We start from the raw sequence: 12,338 nt of genomic DNA, 5'->3' as shown, positions 1-12,338 counted from the left end.
CAGGGGTGTCCAATGTCTGTCCTCGAGGGCCGCAGTCCAGTCGGGTTTTCAGGATTTCCCCAATGAATCTGCATGAGATCTATTTGCATGCACTGCTTTCAATGCATATTCATTGGGGAAATCCTGAAAACCCGACTGGGCTGCGGCCCTCGAGGACCGACATTGGACACCCCTGATCTACTGAGAAACATCAAAGCCAAAAGTCATAACATGAGATTAGAACTGAACATAAACAAGACGAAGATCATGAACACGGAAAATGATGAAGATTTTGAGCTTGAAGGCGATATAATAGAAACTAAATGATTTCAGTCTCCTGGGCTCTTTAGTAAACAAAGAAGCAACTAGTATGGGGATGACACTGGAGGCACAAAACTGATTTCTTTTTAGATATGTAAATTCATCATGTCATTAGGACTTGAACATGAATTGATGGCACCTAACAAGTGGGAAAGGGAGGGAATAAGCTGGATAATGAAATTATTAACTAGCAAGGGGGAAAGAGACATGCTGTACAACCTGGGATAGGGGCAGAGGGAGAAGATAGATGTTATGGATAATGGAGGAAGGGAGCAGTCATGAGACCAAGGGGCAGGTCAAGAAGAAAAGATGCTGGATATCATGGGAGAAAGATGCAGGAAATTTGAAGAGGAGGATGAAGGAGAGATATACAGCATAACATTGTCTCATCAGTTTACTACATTTATTTGAAGGAGCGAATAAACGTGGATAAAAGTGTAGGTGTATTTGGCGGGTATAGTTTCGATATTGTAAGCATTTGATTTATAAATACACAGTTCGGCCACATACGCTTAACACAATTCTGACACTTTTTATAAGACATTAGGTGTCACCTTGGATTCCCAAACCTAGGTGCCTTGCTATCCATAATTTTTTATATGGTTCTAGATTGTATGCAAAGATTATTAGTCCTCTTTTTTGTATTTGTAGGTAGTTGCTGTTTATGGGTCATTGTCGGATTTACTGTCTGTGGCAAGTAGTAAGCTTGGAATAAAAGCTGCCAGTATATATAACGGGAAAGGAGGACTCATCGATGACATTGCTTTGATTAGGTAACCAGAGCTTTTCAATTCTTTTACTTGTAACACTAGTTAGGAAATAGCTGTATGAAACACTAACCGTTAAATCATGTATTTCTCTATATGTTTTGGAACAGTGGTTCTCAAACTTGGCCTGGGGCCATCAAACAGGATATCCCCTAAGGAATATATATGAGAAGAATTTGCAAATAATAGATTGTATGCTTGTCACCTTCATCTCATGCATATTTATTGGGGGATATCCTGAAAACTTGACTGGCTGGAGTTGTCCAGGACAGATTTGAGAACCACTCATTTAGAATAATGTACAGTATAAGAAGTGCAAATGAATGCATTCTCATAGGACAAGTAGGCCAAATGATTCTCATATGTGGTTGATGACGTCCACGGAGCCTGGTGCGGAAATGCTGCCTTAAATACTATATCTTTAAGAATTTGAGGTAGCACTCCCACCATGCTTGGCCCAAAAATCCCGGTAGTAGCAATAGTAGTAGGTTAGTTGAGAATTCAGCCACACTAAAGTGGTCATTCACTAATAGTAAACACATGCAGTTTATGATAGGGCTCATTGCATGAAAGGTGCCCTACAGAACATAACATGTATTAACTGTTTGTAATTGACCTCTGTAAATCTAGCCAGTCAGATTTTGACTTTCATAGCTAAATTGAGGAAAATATTTAGCTGAAAACAGCCAGCTTGGTTCAGCTCAGTTCTAGCTTAGAAATAAGTAGCTTTATCTCAGCCACTCAGCAGGCTACTGATTATCTACCCCTTGTTAATGTGCTTTAACTCATTTTGTGCTCTTTAGCTGTAAAGGCATGTAATGACTTGGGGCCCGATTCACTAACCTGCCCTATCATGACTGATCCGTGTCCGATCTGGGCAGGGCCGATCGATTCTGGAAGCCAGAATATTCTAACGGGGGTGATCAGAGTCACGCCCCCATCCACCGACACAGATCGCTAGGTATCGATCCCGATGCATGCACAGACCATCTACTTTGCCTGTAGATGGTCTGCGCATGTGTTTGCTGTCTGGTTTTTGTTTTGTTTTTTACTGGCCCTGACTCGCCTGCTCTCTGCAACCCTTGCCTGCAGTGCGAGCCCGTGGTTTTAACCCGCGGGTTTAAAGCAAGTTAAAACCACAGGCTTGCACTGCAGGAAAGGGCGGCAGAGAGCCGGGGAGCCAGAGAGAGAGTCGGGGGAGGCAGAGAGCAGGTCAAGGCAGAGAGCGGGGAACCAGAGAGAGTCGGAAGAGGCAGAGAACAGGTCGTAGGGGAGCCAGAGAGAGAGTCAGGAGAGGCAGAGAGCAAGTCGTGGTGGAGAGCAGAGGAGCCAGAGAGAGAGTCAGGAGAGGCAGAGAGCAAGTTGTGGCAGAGAGCAGGAGAGCCAGAGAGAGAGTCGGGAGAGGCAGAGAGTAGGTCGTGGTGGAGAGCAGGGGAGCCAGAGAGAGAATCGGAGAGACAGAGATAAGGTTTATTTCAGGGCTGCAGGGCTGATAGGACAGTCGGAAAGGACGTGAGCGACTGGTCCCCAGAAGTCGCTTCTTGTTGATCGGCCAGCCCAGTCGGTGTTCAAGAAAAAAGTTTAGTGAATCGCGTCCCTGCCTATTTTGCATGTCGTTTCCCCTCATTTGCATGCATGGATTGGAATCGGATCAGTACACAGGTTAGTGAAATGGGTCAGAGGGAAATTGGGCCGCAAAGGAGTCTCAGACCGATCGGTACACGATCTGTTTGCTGAGTGAATCTAGCCCTTGATGTGGCATGAAGTACAATGACTGTGATGTAACGATTACTTTATAAATCATAAATTTTGTATTTTCTCTCAGAGATGATGACGTTTTATATGTGTGTGAAGGAGAACCATTTATTGGTAAGTAGAGCTGTATAATACACAGTAAATGACAGCAGATAAAGATTTGTATAATCCATCCAGCCTGCCTCAAATGGTTTCCAGAGCCACACCCGCCACTCTACAGGCCACAACCACCCATGCTTAAACGCTGGTTGTCAAGTCTTCACCACGTAAACCACATATAGACAGCCAATCATGATGGAGTGTCTGTTATAACCATATATCATCCACATGTTTGCTGATAGAATTAAACTTACCAGTCAAGATATCTTCCCCCTTCCCTTGAACTGCACAGTACCACAGTATTTTGAAGTGCTATTCAATATACAATTAGGCTTCTCTGTGCAAAAAATGATTGATATTTGTCCAGCAGGGGTCTGGGTTTTAGTTTTGATTCACGGTACAGAATTTCAGTACAATCCAGTATTTTCATTTAAATTATAGTAGAAAAAAACCAAATAGCTTATCCCCCCCCCCCCCACACACACACACAGCCAGCAACTCTCTCGCTCTTGCCACCCCAGCCAGCATCTCTCACTCTCTCATCCCTGTCCCCACCCCCAGCCAGCATCTCTCACTCTCTGTCCCCTACCAGCCAGCATCTCTCACTCTCTCAACCTTGTCCCCACCCACAACCTGCATCTCTCGCTCTTTCAGCCCTGTTTCCCCCCCCCCCCCAGTCAACACCTATCACTCTCTCACCCCTGTTTCCTCCAGTCAACATCATTACTCTATACTCCCCTGCCAGCACTTCTCAATCTCTCCCCATTGTCCTCAATCCATCCTGTGTACTTCATGGATGCTGATTTAAGCAACCTGCCACCAGCTCTGCAGGCTTCCCTCTATCACTGTCCTGCCTGAAGTGATATCATCAAGGGTGGGAACACAGTAGTGGGAATCCTGCCGAGCTCGCTCAGGCTGCCCAAAGATGTCACCGGCAGCAGTTCGGGCCACAGAGATGGAATACCGAAATTCTGCACAGAACACCTTGAATTCTGCACAAATTCTGCAATACGCAGTTGCACAGATTCTGCCAGGAGTGACATTGTGATAAATCTGTCTTGTACTACTTCAACACATGCATAAATGAATGTGCTATCCCTAGTCCCTGGGAGTGGAAGGCCCAGTATAGGATTTTTCACACTGCAATGCACAGTACTTCCCAAAACTAGCCTGGCAGCTCAGATAGTGAATGGTTCTTGCTAACAGATAAAAAGAAAATTAATTTTAGAATCCTTAAGCATTGTTTATACACAAAAGTGCCTTGTAAATATGGCAATCTAATATAATAAAATGCTAGGCCGCGCATGCGCACTCCCATCTGCATACGTCCGTTTTCCGTGAGATGTAGGGCACCTTAGGTAGGAGTGCGCATGCGCGCTTACGTCACCAGCCGCCGATGCCTCCACAAGCCAGGACCGCAGCCAGTCGCCGATCTCCGTTCCTCCAGCAGGCGAGCGGCCGAGCGGGGGGGTGTCTCGGAGAAGAGGGATCGCACCCCCACCGAGGAGCCCAGCAACTTTCCGCCCCGGATCGGGACCCGAGTCCTTTGCCGCCGCCCCCTTCCCTTCCCGCGGATCCGACTACCTTGGCGATTCAAGCAGCGTGTGCAGCTGTCTTCACACGCTGCTTCGGGCCCTTCTACTTCCCTGATTTGCTCTGCCGCGTCTCTGATGATGTCATCAGTGACGTGCCAGAGTAAATCAGGCCAGTAGAAGGACCCGAAGCAGCATGTGAAGACTGCTGCACACGCTGGAATTGCCAGGTTCGTAGTCTGTACTGCGGGAAGGGAAAGGGGGGTAGAGGAAACGCTAATGCTGCTGCAAGGAACTGGTGTGGGGAGAGGGAAATGGAGGGGGAGGGAATGCTGCTTTGGACTGACAGACAGAGGGAGGAAGGGAGACAGAAAGAAAAGAAGAAAGACACAGGGGCAGGGAGATACACAGAAAGACAAAGGGGGCCAGGGACAGAGACAGACAGAAAGAAAGACAGCGGGAGTCGCGTCAGGAGGGGTGCGGGATGCGGCAGAGGGAACTTTTCCAATGGGTGCAACTGGGCGGCTGTCGGGAACCTCTGATCAGGGGCAGAGCAAGGTAAGTGTATCATAGGGATATGAAGGAGGGGGGAGAAAAAGGAAGGGAGACCTACTGCTGGACAGGGGGAGAAGGAAAGAGGTGCTGATGGACAGGGGGGGTGATGAAAAAGGAACGGAGGCCTAATGTTGGACAGGGGGAGAAGGAAAGAGGTGCTGCTGGACAGGGGGGAGGTAAAACAAAGGGAGAAGGGCTGCTGCTGCATAAGGAGAGCAGTGAAGGGGTGGTGGTGGACACAGTGGAGGTAAAAGGAAGAGAGAATGGACAGGAGAAGCAGGCAAGGGGTGGTGATGGACAGCCAAGGAAAAAGAAAGACAGAAAGAGGCTAAGGAGAGAGAGAGAAAGAAATAAAGACAGACACACACACATATATTCTAGCACCCGTTAACGTAACAGGCTACAAGACTAGTGTATACTTAAAAACGTGTATCTAAATAAAAAGTGCTAGTGAACACATAGATGACAACAAAGATTTTCACGGGGATATACTTTCGATGATCTTCAAAGTATATGTATATTCTATATTTTACCAGTTAGCATTTACCCCCCTTCAAGTCATGCATAACTCTCACCTAATTTCTTTTTAGGTAAGTACAGTACTATTCCCCATGAAGTTCTCCTTCAGTCTAATGTTGAAAACTATCACCCTGAGGAGAACATTTCGGAGAATAGCTAATTAGCTGTTCTTGGTGCAGACTTACAAAATCTGCCACTTACACATGCAAATAGCACTCATATATGTGTGTAGTGCTGCTTAATAATACCCTAGTGGTAATGGCCTATTGTTTGTTTTGTATTTTTAAATGTTAATTTATAAAGTGTGTGGAATCAGACATACACATTTTCAGCACCATGTGTATTTTATAAAAAGCTTTTAAATGGGCAAACTTAGACATCCCTTTCCCCATGTAGATGTCTTAAACCAGGGGTGTCCAACCTATGGCCCCGTGAAGTATTTTGTGCGGCCCCAGTCGAGGGCAATGCAGTGTTTTCCTCTGCTGCCCCCGGGGGTTTACTGTCTTGCCGGCTCCCTCCTCTGTCTTGCTGTAGCATTTGCGCATTTGTTCGGCCGCAGAAACATTTTTTTGGCCAATGCGGCCCAGGAAAGCCAAAAGGTTGGACACCCCTGACTTAAACCATTCAGATGGTCTACCAAAGTGAACTTCAGCTGTCAAATGTGAGAGGGATGCATGTCTACTGAGCAGAGCTACTTTTAACATTGTATTTTTGTTTTTGCATTATGTACAAATCTATTCAACCTGTTTCTGTTGTACAGATCCTCAGTCAGACATGAAGGCCTCTGAGGAAGTTTACGGTTCCCATACTGATTGGTTGACACTAAATGTTGGAGGTCGCAGCTTTACTACTACACGGTAGGCATCCCATTTCATTATAAAGACATGCACAACACCATCCCTCTTCCGTTCACACCGGAGTTGGTTGGCCCATTATCCATGTGGCCAATGGAAATAGCCCGTTGAATCTCAAGCTATAATTTGCAAAATTCATTGGCTTTTAGCTTAGTCCACTTGTCCATAGGTAAATATTGATATCTTGATGAACTAGATCCAAAAAGCTGTAAATTTTTCATATAGCCATCCATATGCTAGGACTTTGAGAAGAGTTGTGGGTTTTGGAATTACTTTGTTTCTCTTTCCACTGCCAGGAGCACTTTAATCAGTAAGGAACCTGACAGTATGCTGGCCCACATGTTCAGAGACAGAGGTCAGTAGATGAGATTTATTTACTTATTAATTTGCATAGATATGAGTTTATTATGTTGTACCCTAATTTTTGTATATACAGTATTTGACTGAAAGATGATATATAAATAAGTTCTACTCCCAAACCCCATTGCTACTTTATTCAGTGGGGGTATGAGGGTGCTGTGGAGGCTTTCTCAACAGCATATGAAACGTAAGGTAGGCAACTGTATGTGTACTGTTTTGAGACCTGTGTTCAAAAGATTTGTCTAACCAACTCTTCAACTGGACATTTTTTGTTTTTTCAGTTAAGAGGCAGCACTTTGGTCATTCTGAAGACATGGCTTTAGTTTAGCTGGATAGTGCTGAATATCAATGCTATCTAACAAAGTTTAACTGGATAAGTCACTATTATTTTAGTGGCCTATCAGGGCAACTTTAGGAAAGTTATCTGGATACCTTTTTAACTGGTTATGTTCTGCAGTTCAGTTTATCCAGTTGAAGTTATCCAGATAACTAAACTTTAGATTTCTGTATGCATTAAGGCTAAATAATTATTTAAACAGGAAGGGTTAGTGCTACTAATGCCAAATAAGTTCATAGAAAAATTTAAAAATGAAGGCCAGCCGGAAGAAAAAGAAGACTTTAGGTCAGGTCTAAGAGATACTATAAAGGTCAGTAAACATGTTGGGTTCTCTGTCTCTACTGGGATTCAAGGAAAGGAAATTTTAACAGGTAAGATTACATTTCTCAGTTTTATTCCGTAGAAAGGTCTCAATAGCATATTTGCTGGCCTTTGTATCTAACAGAACCATGTGATCTTTATAAAGGTGGTAAGAAATGTAGGTAGAGGAAAAGACAGATAATTGCAGAGGAATGGGGAAAGCCATATGAAGGAGCAGGAAGAACAAAACATGAACTGGGCCGAGAGCAAGCTAAGCAGCATAAGGTGAGTGAAGAAGAGGTAATACCTAATTTAAATCCCATAAGAAGCAGGGAGCCCCTGAGTTTCTTGTGGAAAGAGAAAGTTAGCAAACAGCACAGAACTGAGGAGTTAGGCTAGACATAGCTTTGAAAAAGAAAACGGGAAAAGACTACAAATGGGAAGTGAATGAAGCAAAAGGACATAGCAAGGGGAAGAGGCTTTATTGAAAGGATTAACATATTAGGACTTTCTTCATTTTTATGGAAAAAGCAAGGGAAAATGTTGGGAAGTATTGATTCAGTTGCAGAACTTTTTTGAATTTTCTAATGTATTGACTAATGACTGATTGTGATACTAGGTGCCTGGGGAAATACACAGGACCACCGAGGGGCATTTCTAATCGATCGTAGCCCAGAATACTTTGAGCCAATTTTGAACTATTTACGGCATGGGCAGCTGATTGTAAATGAAGGCATTAATTTATTGGGTAGGTGCTGTCTATAAAAAAGCTTTTGAGCATACAACGCTTCTCTGGCTTCCATGAATCCACTATCTGGATTTGGTCTTCCTGCAGCCTGCTGAGGCAGACTCTGCTTCTGACAGCACTTCATCTCCTCTTTCCTTCTTAATTTTTCAGCTACCCCTTCTGTATCCAGCAACTGGCAGCCCTGGTGCTTTATATATGAACCCCCCCAGTCTTGGAGTATGAGAAGATGCTTGTGCACTCTTTAGGTTAATGGGTTAGCACATGTTGGGGATAATTTCTAATAGAGCACCTATGTGAAATAGTCAAAAATGCACCTGTTTTACAAAAGCAGCATAGGTGGCTGTGCACCTTTTATAAACTAGGCTCTGAGCGATACCCCTAATTGCACACAAATTTATATGTTCTCTGAAGGTGTGATTGTGTGCATATACATGTACATTTTATAAAATGTCTGCATGCAGATCAAAAGAAGGTGCATTTTTAGTGTATACCCATGTGCAATTTGATAAGACCTTTACTTATGTAAAACATAGTTTACATGCAAAATAGGCTGTATGAAATTACCCCCATGATGCATCTGTTTTCCTTTAATAAACACTAGGGGCTCCTTTTACTAAGGTGCACTAGCATTTTTAGCGCACGCAGGATATTACCACACGCTACACGGCTAGAACTAATGCCAGTCAATGCTGGCGTTAAGATCTAGCGCGCGCGGCAATTCAGCGCGTTAAAGCCCTAACACAGCTTAGTAAAAGGAGCCTAAGGTAGCAATTTCACTTGCACACACTCATTTGCTGCAAATGTTTTGGATTTTTTTTTTGTCAGTATATTTTATTAAGCACATCTGCCTAAGCAGCTCCATAAATTGAATTGAATATCTTTTTTTTTCATCTACACCAGATTTCTTTCTTATGCTATTGACATTTTGTTCCCATGCTTAAGATCAAGCGTAACACCGGTCCTAATGCAAGCACGTTTAATGACTTAATGTCAGTTCTTTTTTTTTTTTTTTTAGTGCAGTTTGTGTGAGTGTACAGTGAATGTTTTCTCTCTCCTTGTACCATTGATATCAACTTTAGCGGGTAGTTTTATAAATAATGATCACTTGAATGCATGAATTCAGTGCCCAAATTAACACCAGTTTTCAAAGGGAAAATGTGCATTATGAAATTTATCCCACAGAAAGTACTGCACACATTTACAGCCATTTAATATACAGAGATTTTACAGCTTCTTTTATGTGCATAAGTGTACATTTTATAAATAGTGCTTCTGATCTTAGGTTTTAACTGGTAAGCGTTGGGTATGTGGCCTTCATCATAAGGCGTATGGGGACAGACTTAAAGATCCCAATCTGTAAACTTTGGAGGAAAGTGATACTAGGCGCTGGAGAAAAGGGGAGAGGGGAGATATGATAGAGATGTTTAAATACCTACATAATGTAAATGCGCACGAGTCGAGCCTCTTTCATTTGAAAAGAAACTCTGCAATGAGAGGGCATAGGATGAAGTTAAGAGGTGATAGGCTCCAGAGTAATCTAAAGAAACCCTTTTTTACAGAAAGGGTGGTAGATGCATGGAACAGTCTCCCGGAAGAGGTGGTGGAGACAGAGACTGTGTCTGAATTCAAAAGGGCCTGGGATAGGCACTTGGGATTTCTCGGAGAGAGAAAGAGATAATGGTTACTGCGGATGGGCAGACTAGATGGGCCATTTGCCATCATGTTTTTATGTTTCTATGTGATGCAAAACCTAGGTGTTTATCCAATAGACCACCACTTTTCCTTGTGTCCTCTCTTCCCTTCTCTCTTTTCTGTGTTGATTGTTCCTAAGTAGCACAAATCTACATATCTTATTCCACTTGGAAAAAGTACCCAGCAATAAATAGTTCCTGATGTAAAATCACCATTATATAGTCATATATTTTTAATTATCCTCAAAGAACGCTTAATTAGCTGGAAAATACATGCTTTCATTTACAAAACCTAAGAAAAGAGGCTCTATTTATAAGGTATGAACATAAGGGCTTCAGAAAGGTTAGCACTGTCCCCAGGTCATCCTTGTTCAGTTCAGATAAACTTGTGCACATGCAAGCTGGGGTGTGGTTTTTTATATATATATATATATATATATATATATATATATATATATATAAACATTCTTACCTATAAAAATATTTATAAAATTACACCCTTATTATATAGTCCCTATTTTATAAGCCACTGCTTATCTTTGAGGATGAGCAACATGAATTCTGCCAGCTATTTGTGACCTGGTTGGCCAATGTCGGAAGCAGGATACTGGGCTAGATGGACCTATGGACTGATCTTATAGAGCAACTCTTATGTTTGTAGTGCTCTAAGCATTGGAGCAGCTGAAGTTTGTTTTTGATTTTTTTTGTTTTGTTTTTTTAGAATCTTGAGTTTGGTTGTTGTGTATAAGCCACATTTTGACATCTTCTATTGTCCCTGGTACTCCTCATCCTGCTAATGAATGAAAAACAATGATAGATAGTACTATCTACCAAAAAATGTTTTTTTAATAGTGCAAGCTTGTAAATGTCTTGCTTTGAGGATATGTAGTGCTAATCTAATCTAATCTAATCTAAATCTTGGGTTTATATACCGCATCATCTCCGCAGATGGAGCTCGACACGGTTTACATGGTCTTCAGGAGGAACTTAATGATTATGCAGGCGGAAAATCTAGGCCTGTTGTAAGAAATGCATTCACGTGTAACTCAAGATGTAGCACATATAGATATATATATATTGCAGTTACCATGCTGGCATTAAACTTTTAAACATACTGTATTTCTTACCCAGATGTAAAGTCCTTTTCCTGGTCATCAACAGCAGATGAATCCAGAGACTAGTGGGGATTACATCCATCAACCAGCAAGTGGAGATAGAGAGCACTGAGTTGTCCTCGGGTATATCTTGGATGCATAGCCTCCTGGCCAACCAGTATGTTCTATCTCCAGCAGGCTGATGGATGGGTTCCTCACAGCTCCTGGATTCTGCAGTGGATTTCGAGCCAGCTATTGGGATTCAAGATAAAGTTAGACAAATTCCTGTTGAACCGGAACGTATGCAGGTAGGACTAGTCTCAGTTAGGGCAAGGTCTTTGACCAGATGGCCGCCATGTGAGCAGATTGCTGGGCATGATGGACCATTGGTCTGACCCAGCAGCGGCAATTCTTATGTGTTCTGGCTGATGGTGCCAGTTTTGGAGGTATACCTGGGCCCTCCCAGCGTCCCTACCTCACCCTCTTCAGGGTAACACCTGGGCCCTCCCAGGTCCCTTTCCCTATTGGACGGCTGAATGGATGGGTTCCTCTCAGCTCCTGGATTCTGCGGTGGATTTTGAGCCAGGCTTGGTAGCTAGCAGCTTCAGTTTCCTGGATCAGAAAAGAGACATATTCCTGGTCCTGTGGCTTAGGCCTCAGAGGAGAAATATTCCTGTGGCTTAGGCCTCAGTAGAGAAATATTCCTGTGGCTCAGGCCTCAGTTAAGCTGTAGGATGTTAATTATACGGTGCCAACTTTGGGGGGGGGGGCAACACCTGGGTTCTCCCAGGTCCTTTCCCTACCCTCCCCATCTGTAGAACCTGGATACCTAAATCCCATAAGCTCGCTCGTTCTGTGGGTGTGGAGCTACAGGGTTGCCGTTCTCTTTGGAGAGGCACCGGTAGGAGGAGTTTTGTACGCCTTTCCAGCATAGGGAAGGGCCATGGGGCCCCCGTTGCTCTTCATGAGCTTCAGCAGGGCTGGTAGTCACAGTTCCCAGCGCAGGAGAGCTGAAGATTGTCAGCATATTGCGCGATGCTGCTTACTGCTCCCTGCGCCGGTCTGGGTTGGCCGTTGTGGTATGGGTGAGTGTGGTGTCATGGCACCTGCACTTTTCTGGAGTCCACTTGTTGCAGCTAGGTTGGGCAGCGGTGGGTGGTAGGAGGCCCTTCCCTCTCGATGCAGCTCGGGGGGGGGGGGGGGGGGGGCGCCACCGCTGCTGCAGCTGCTGTCATCACCGCCATCAGTCCTTCTCCTTTTGGAGGAGGGATGCCGCCTCAGTCCTGCAGGCACCAGTCACCGCTGCACGGGCTGTGAGTTGGCCTTGGCGCCATTTCGCTTACGGCCTGAATATACCTTGTTTAGTCTCAGCCGGCTGACAGCTAGCTATGGCTAGGTTAGTTGCGGGCTATTTTGCAGTTCTTTCT

General features: G+C 44.0%; 1 protein-coding gene across 3 annotated transcripts in view; it reads left to right on the top strand.

Annotated features, from left to right (window-relative positions):
• Positions 1 to 12,338, top strand: part of KCTD9 (potassium channel tetramerization domain containing 9) — a 39,239-nt gene that overhangs the window by 1,941 nt on the left and 24,960 nt on the right. For 2 of the 3 annotated variants that reach the window (XM_033950465.1, XM_033950463.1), the window contains exons 2-6: positions 952 to 1,073; positions 2,893 to 2,936; positions 6,288 to 6,384; positions 6,678 to 6,736; positions 7,998 to 8,126. In XM_033950465.1, coding sequence (XP_033806356.1) covers positions 952 to 1,073; positions 2,893 to 2,936; positions 6,288 to 6,384; positions 6,678 to 6,736; positions 7,998 to 8,126 — 451 coding nt within the window. The remainder of the gene's footprint in view (positions 1 to 951; positions 1,074 to 2,892; positions 2,937 to 6,287; positions 6,385 to 6,677; positions 6,737 to 7,997; positions 8,127 to 12,338) is intronic. The other variant, XM_033950464.1, reaches the window with a different exon arrangement.

This window comes from Geotrypetes seraphini, chromosome 6 (genome assembly GCF_902459505.1).
Source record: "Geotrypetes seraphini chromosome 6, aGeoSer1.1, whole genome shotgun sequence".
Lineage (NCBI taxonomy): Eukaryota > Metazoa > Chordata > Amphibia > Gymnophiona > Dermophiidae > Geotrypetes > Geotrypetes seraphini.
Note: the sequence above shows the minus strand (reverse complement) of the source record. Positions and strands in the feature narration are given on the sequence as shown.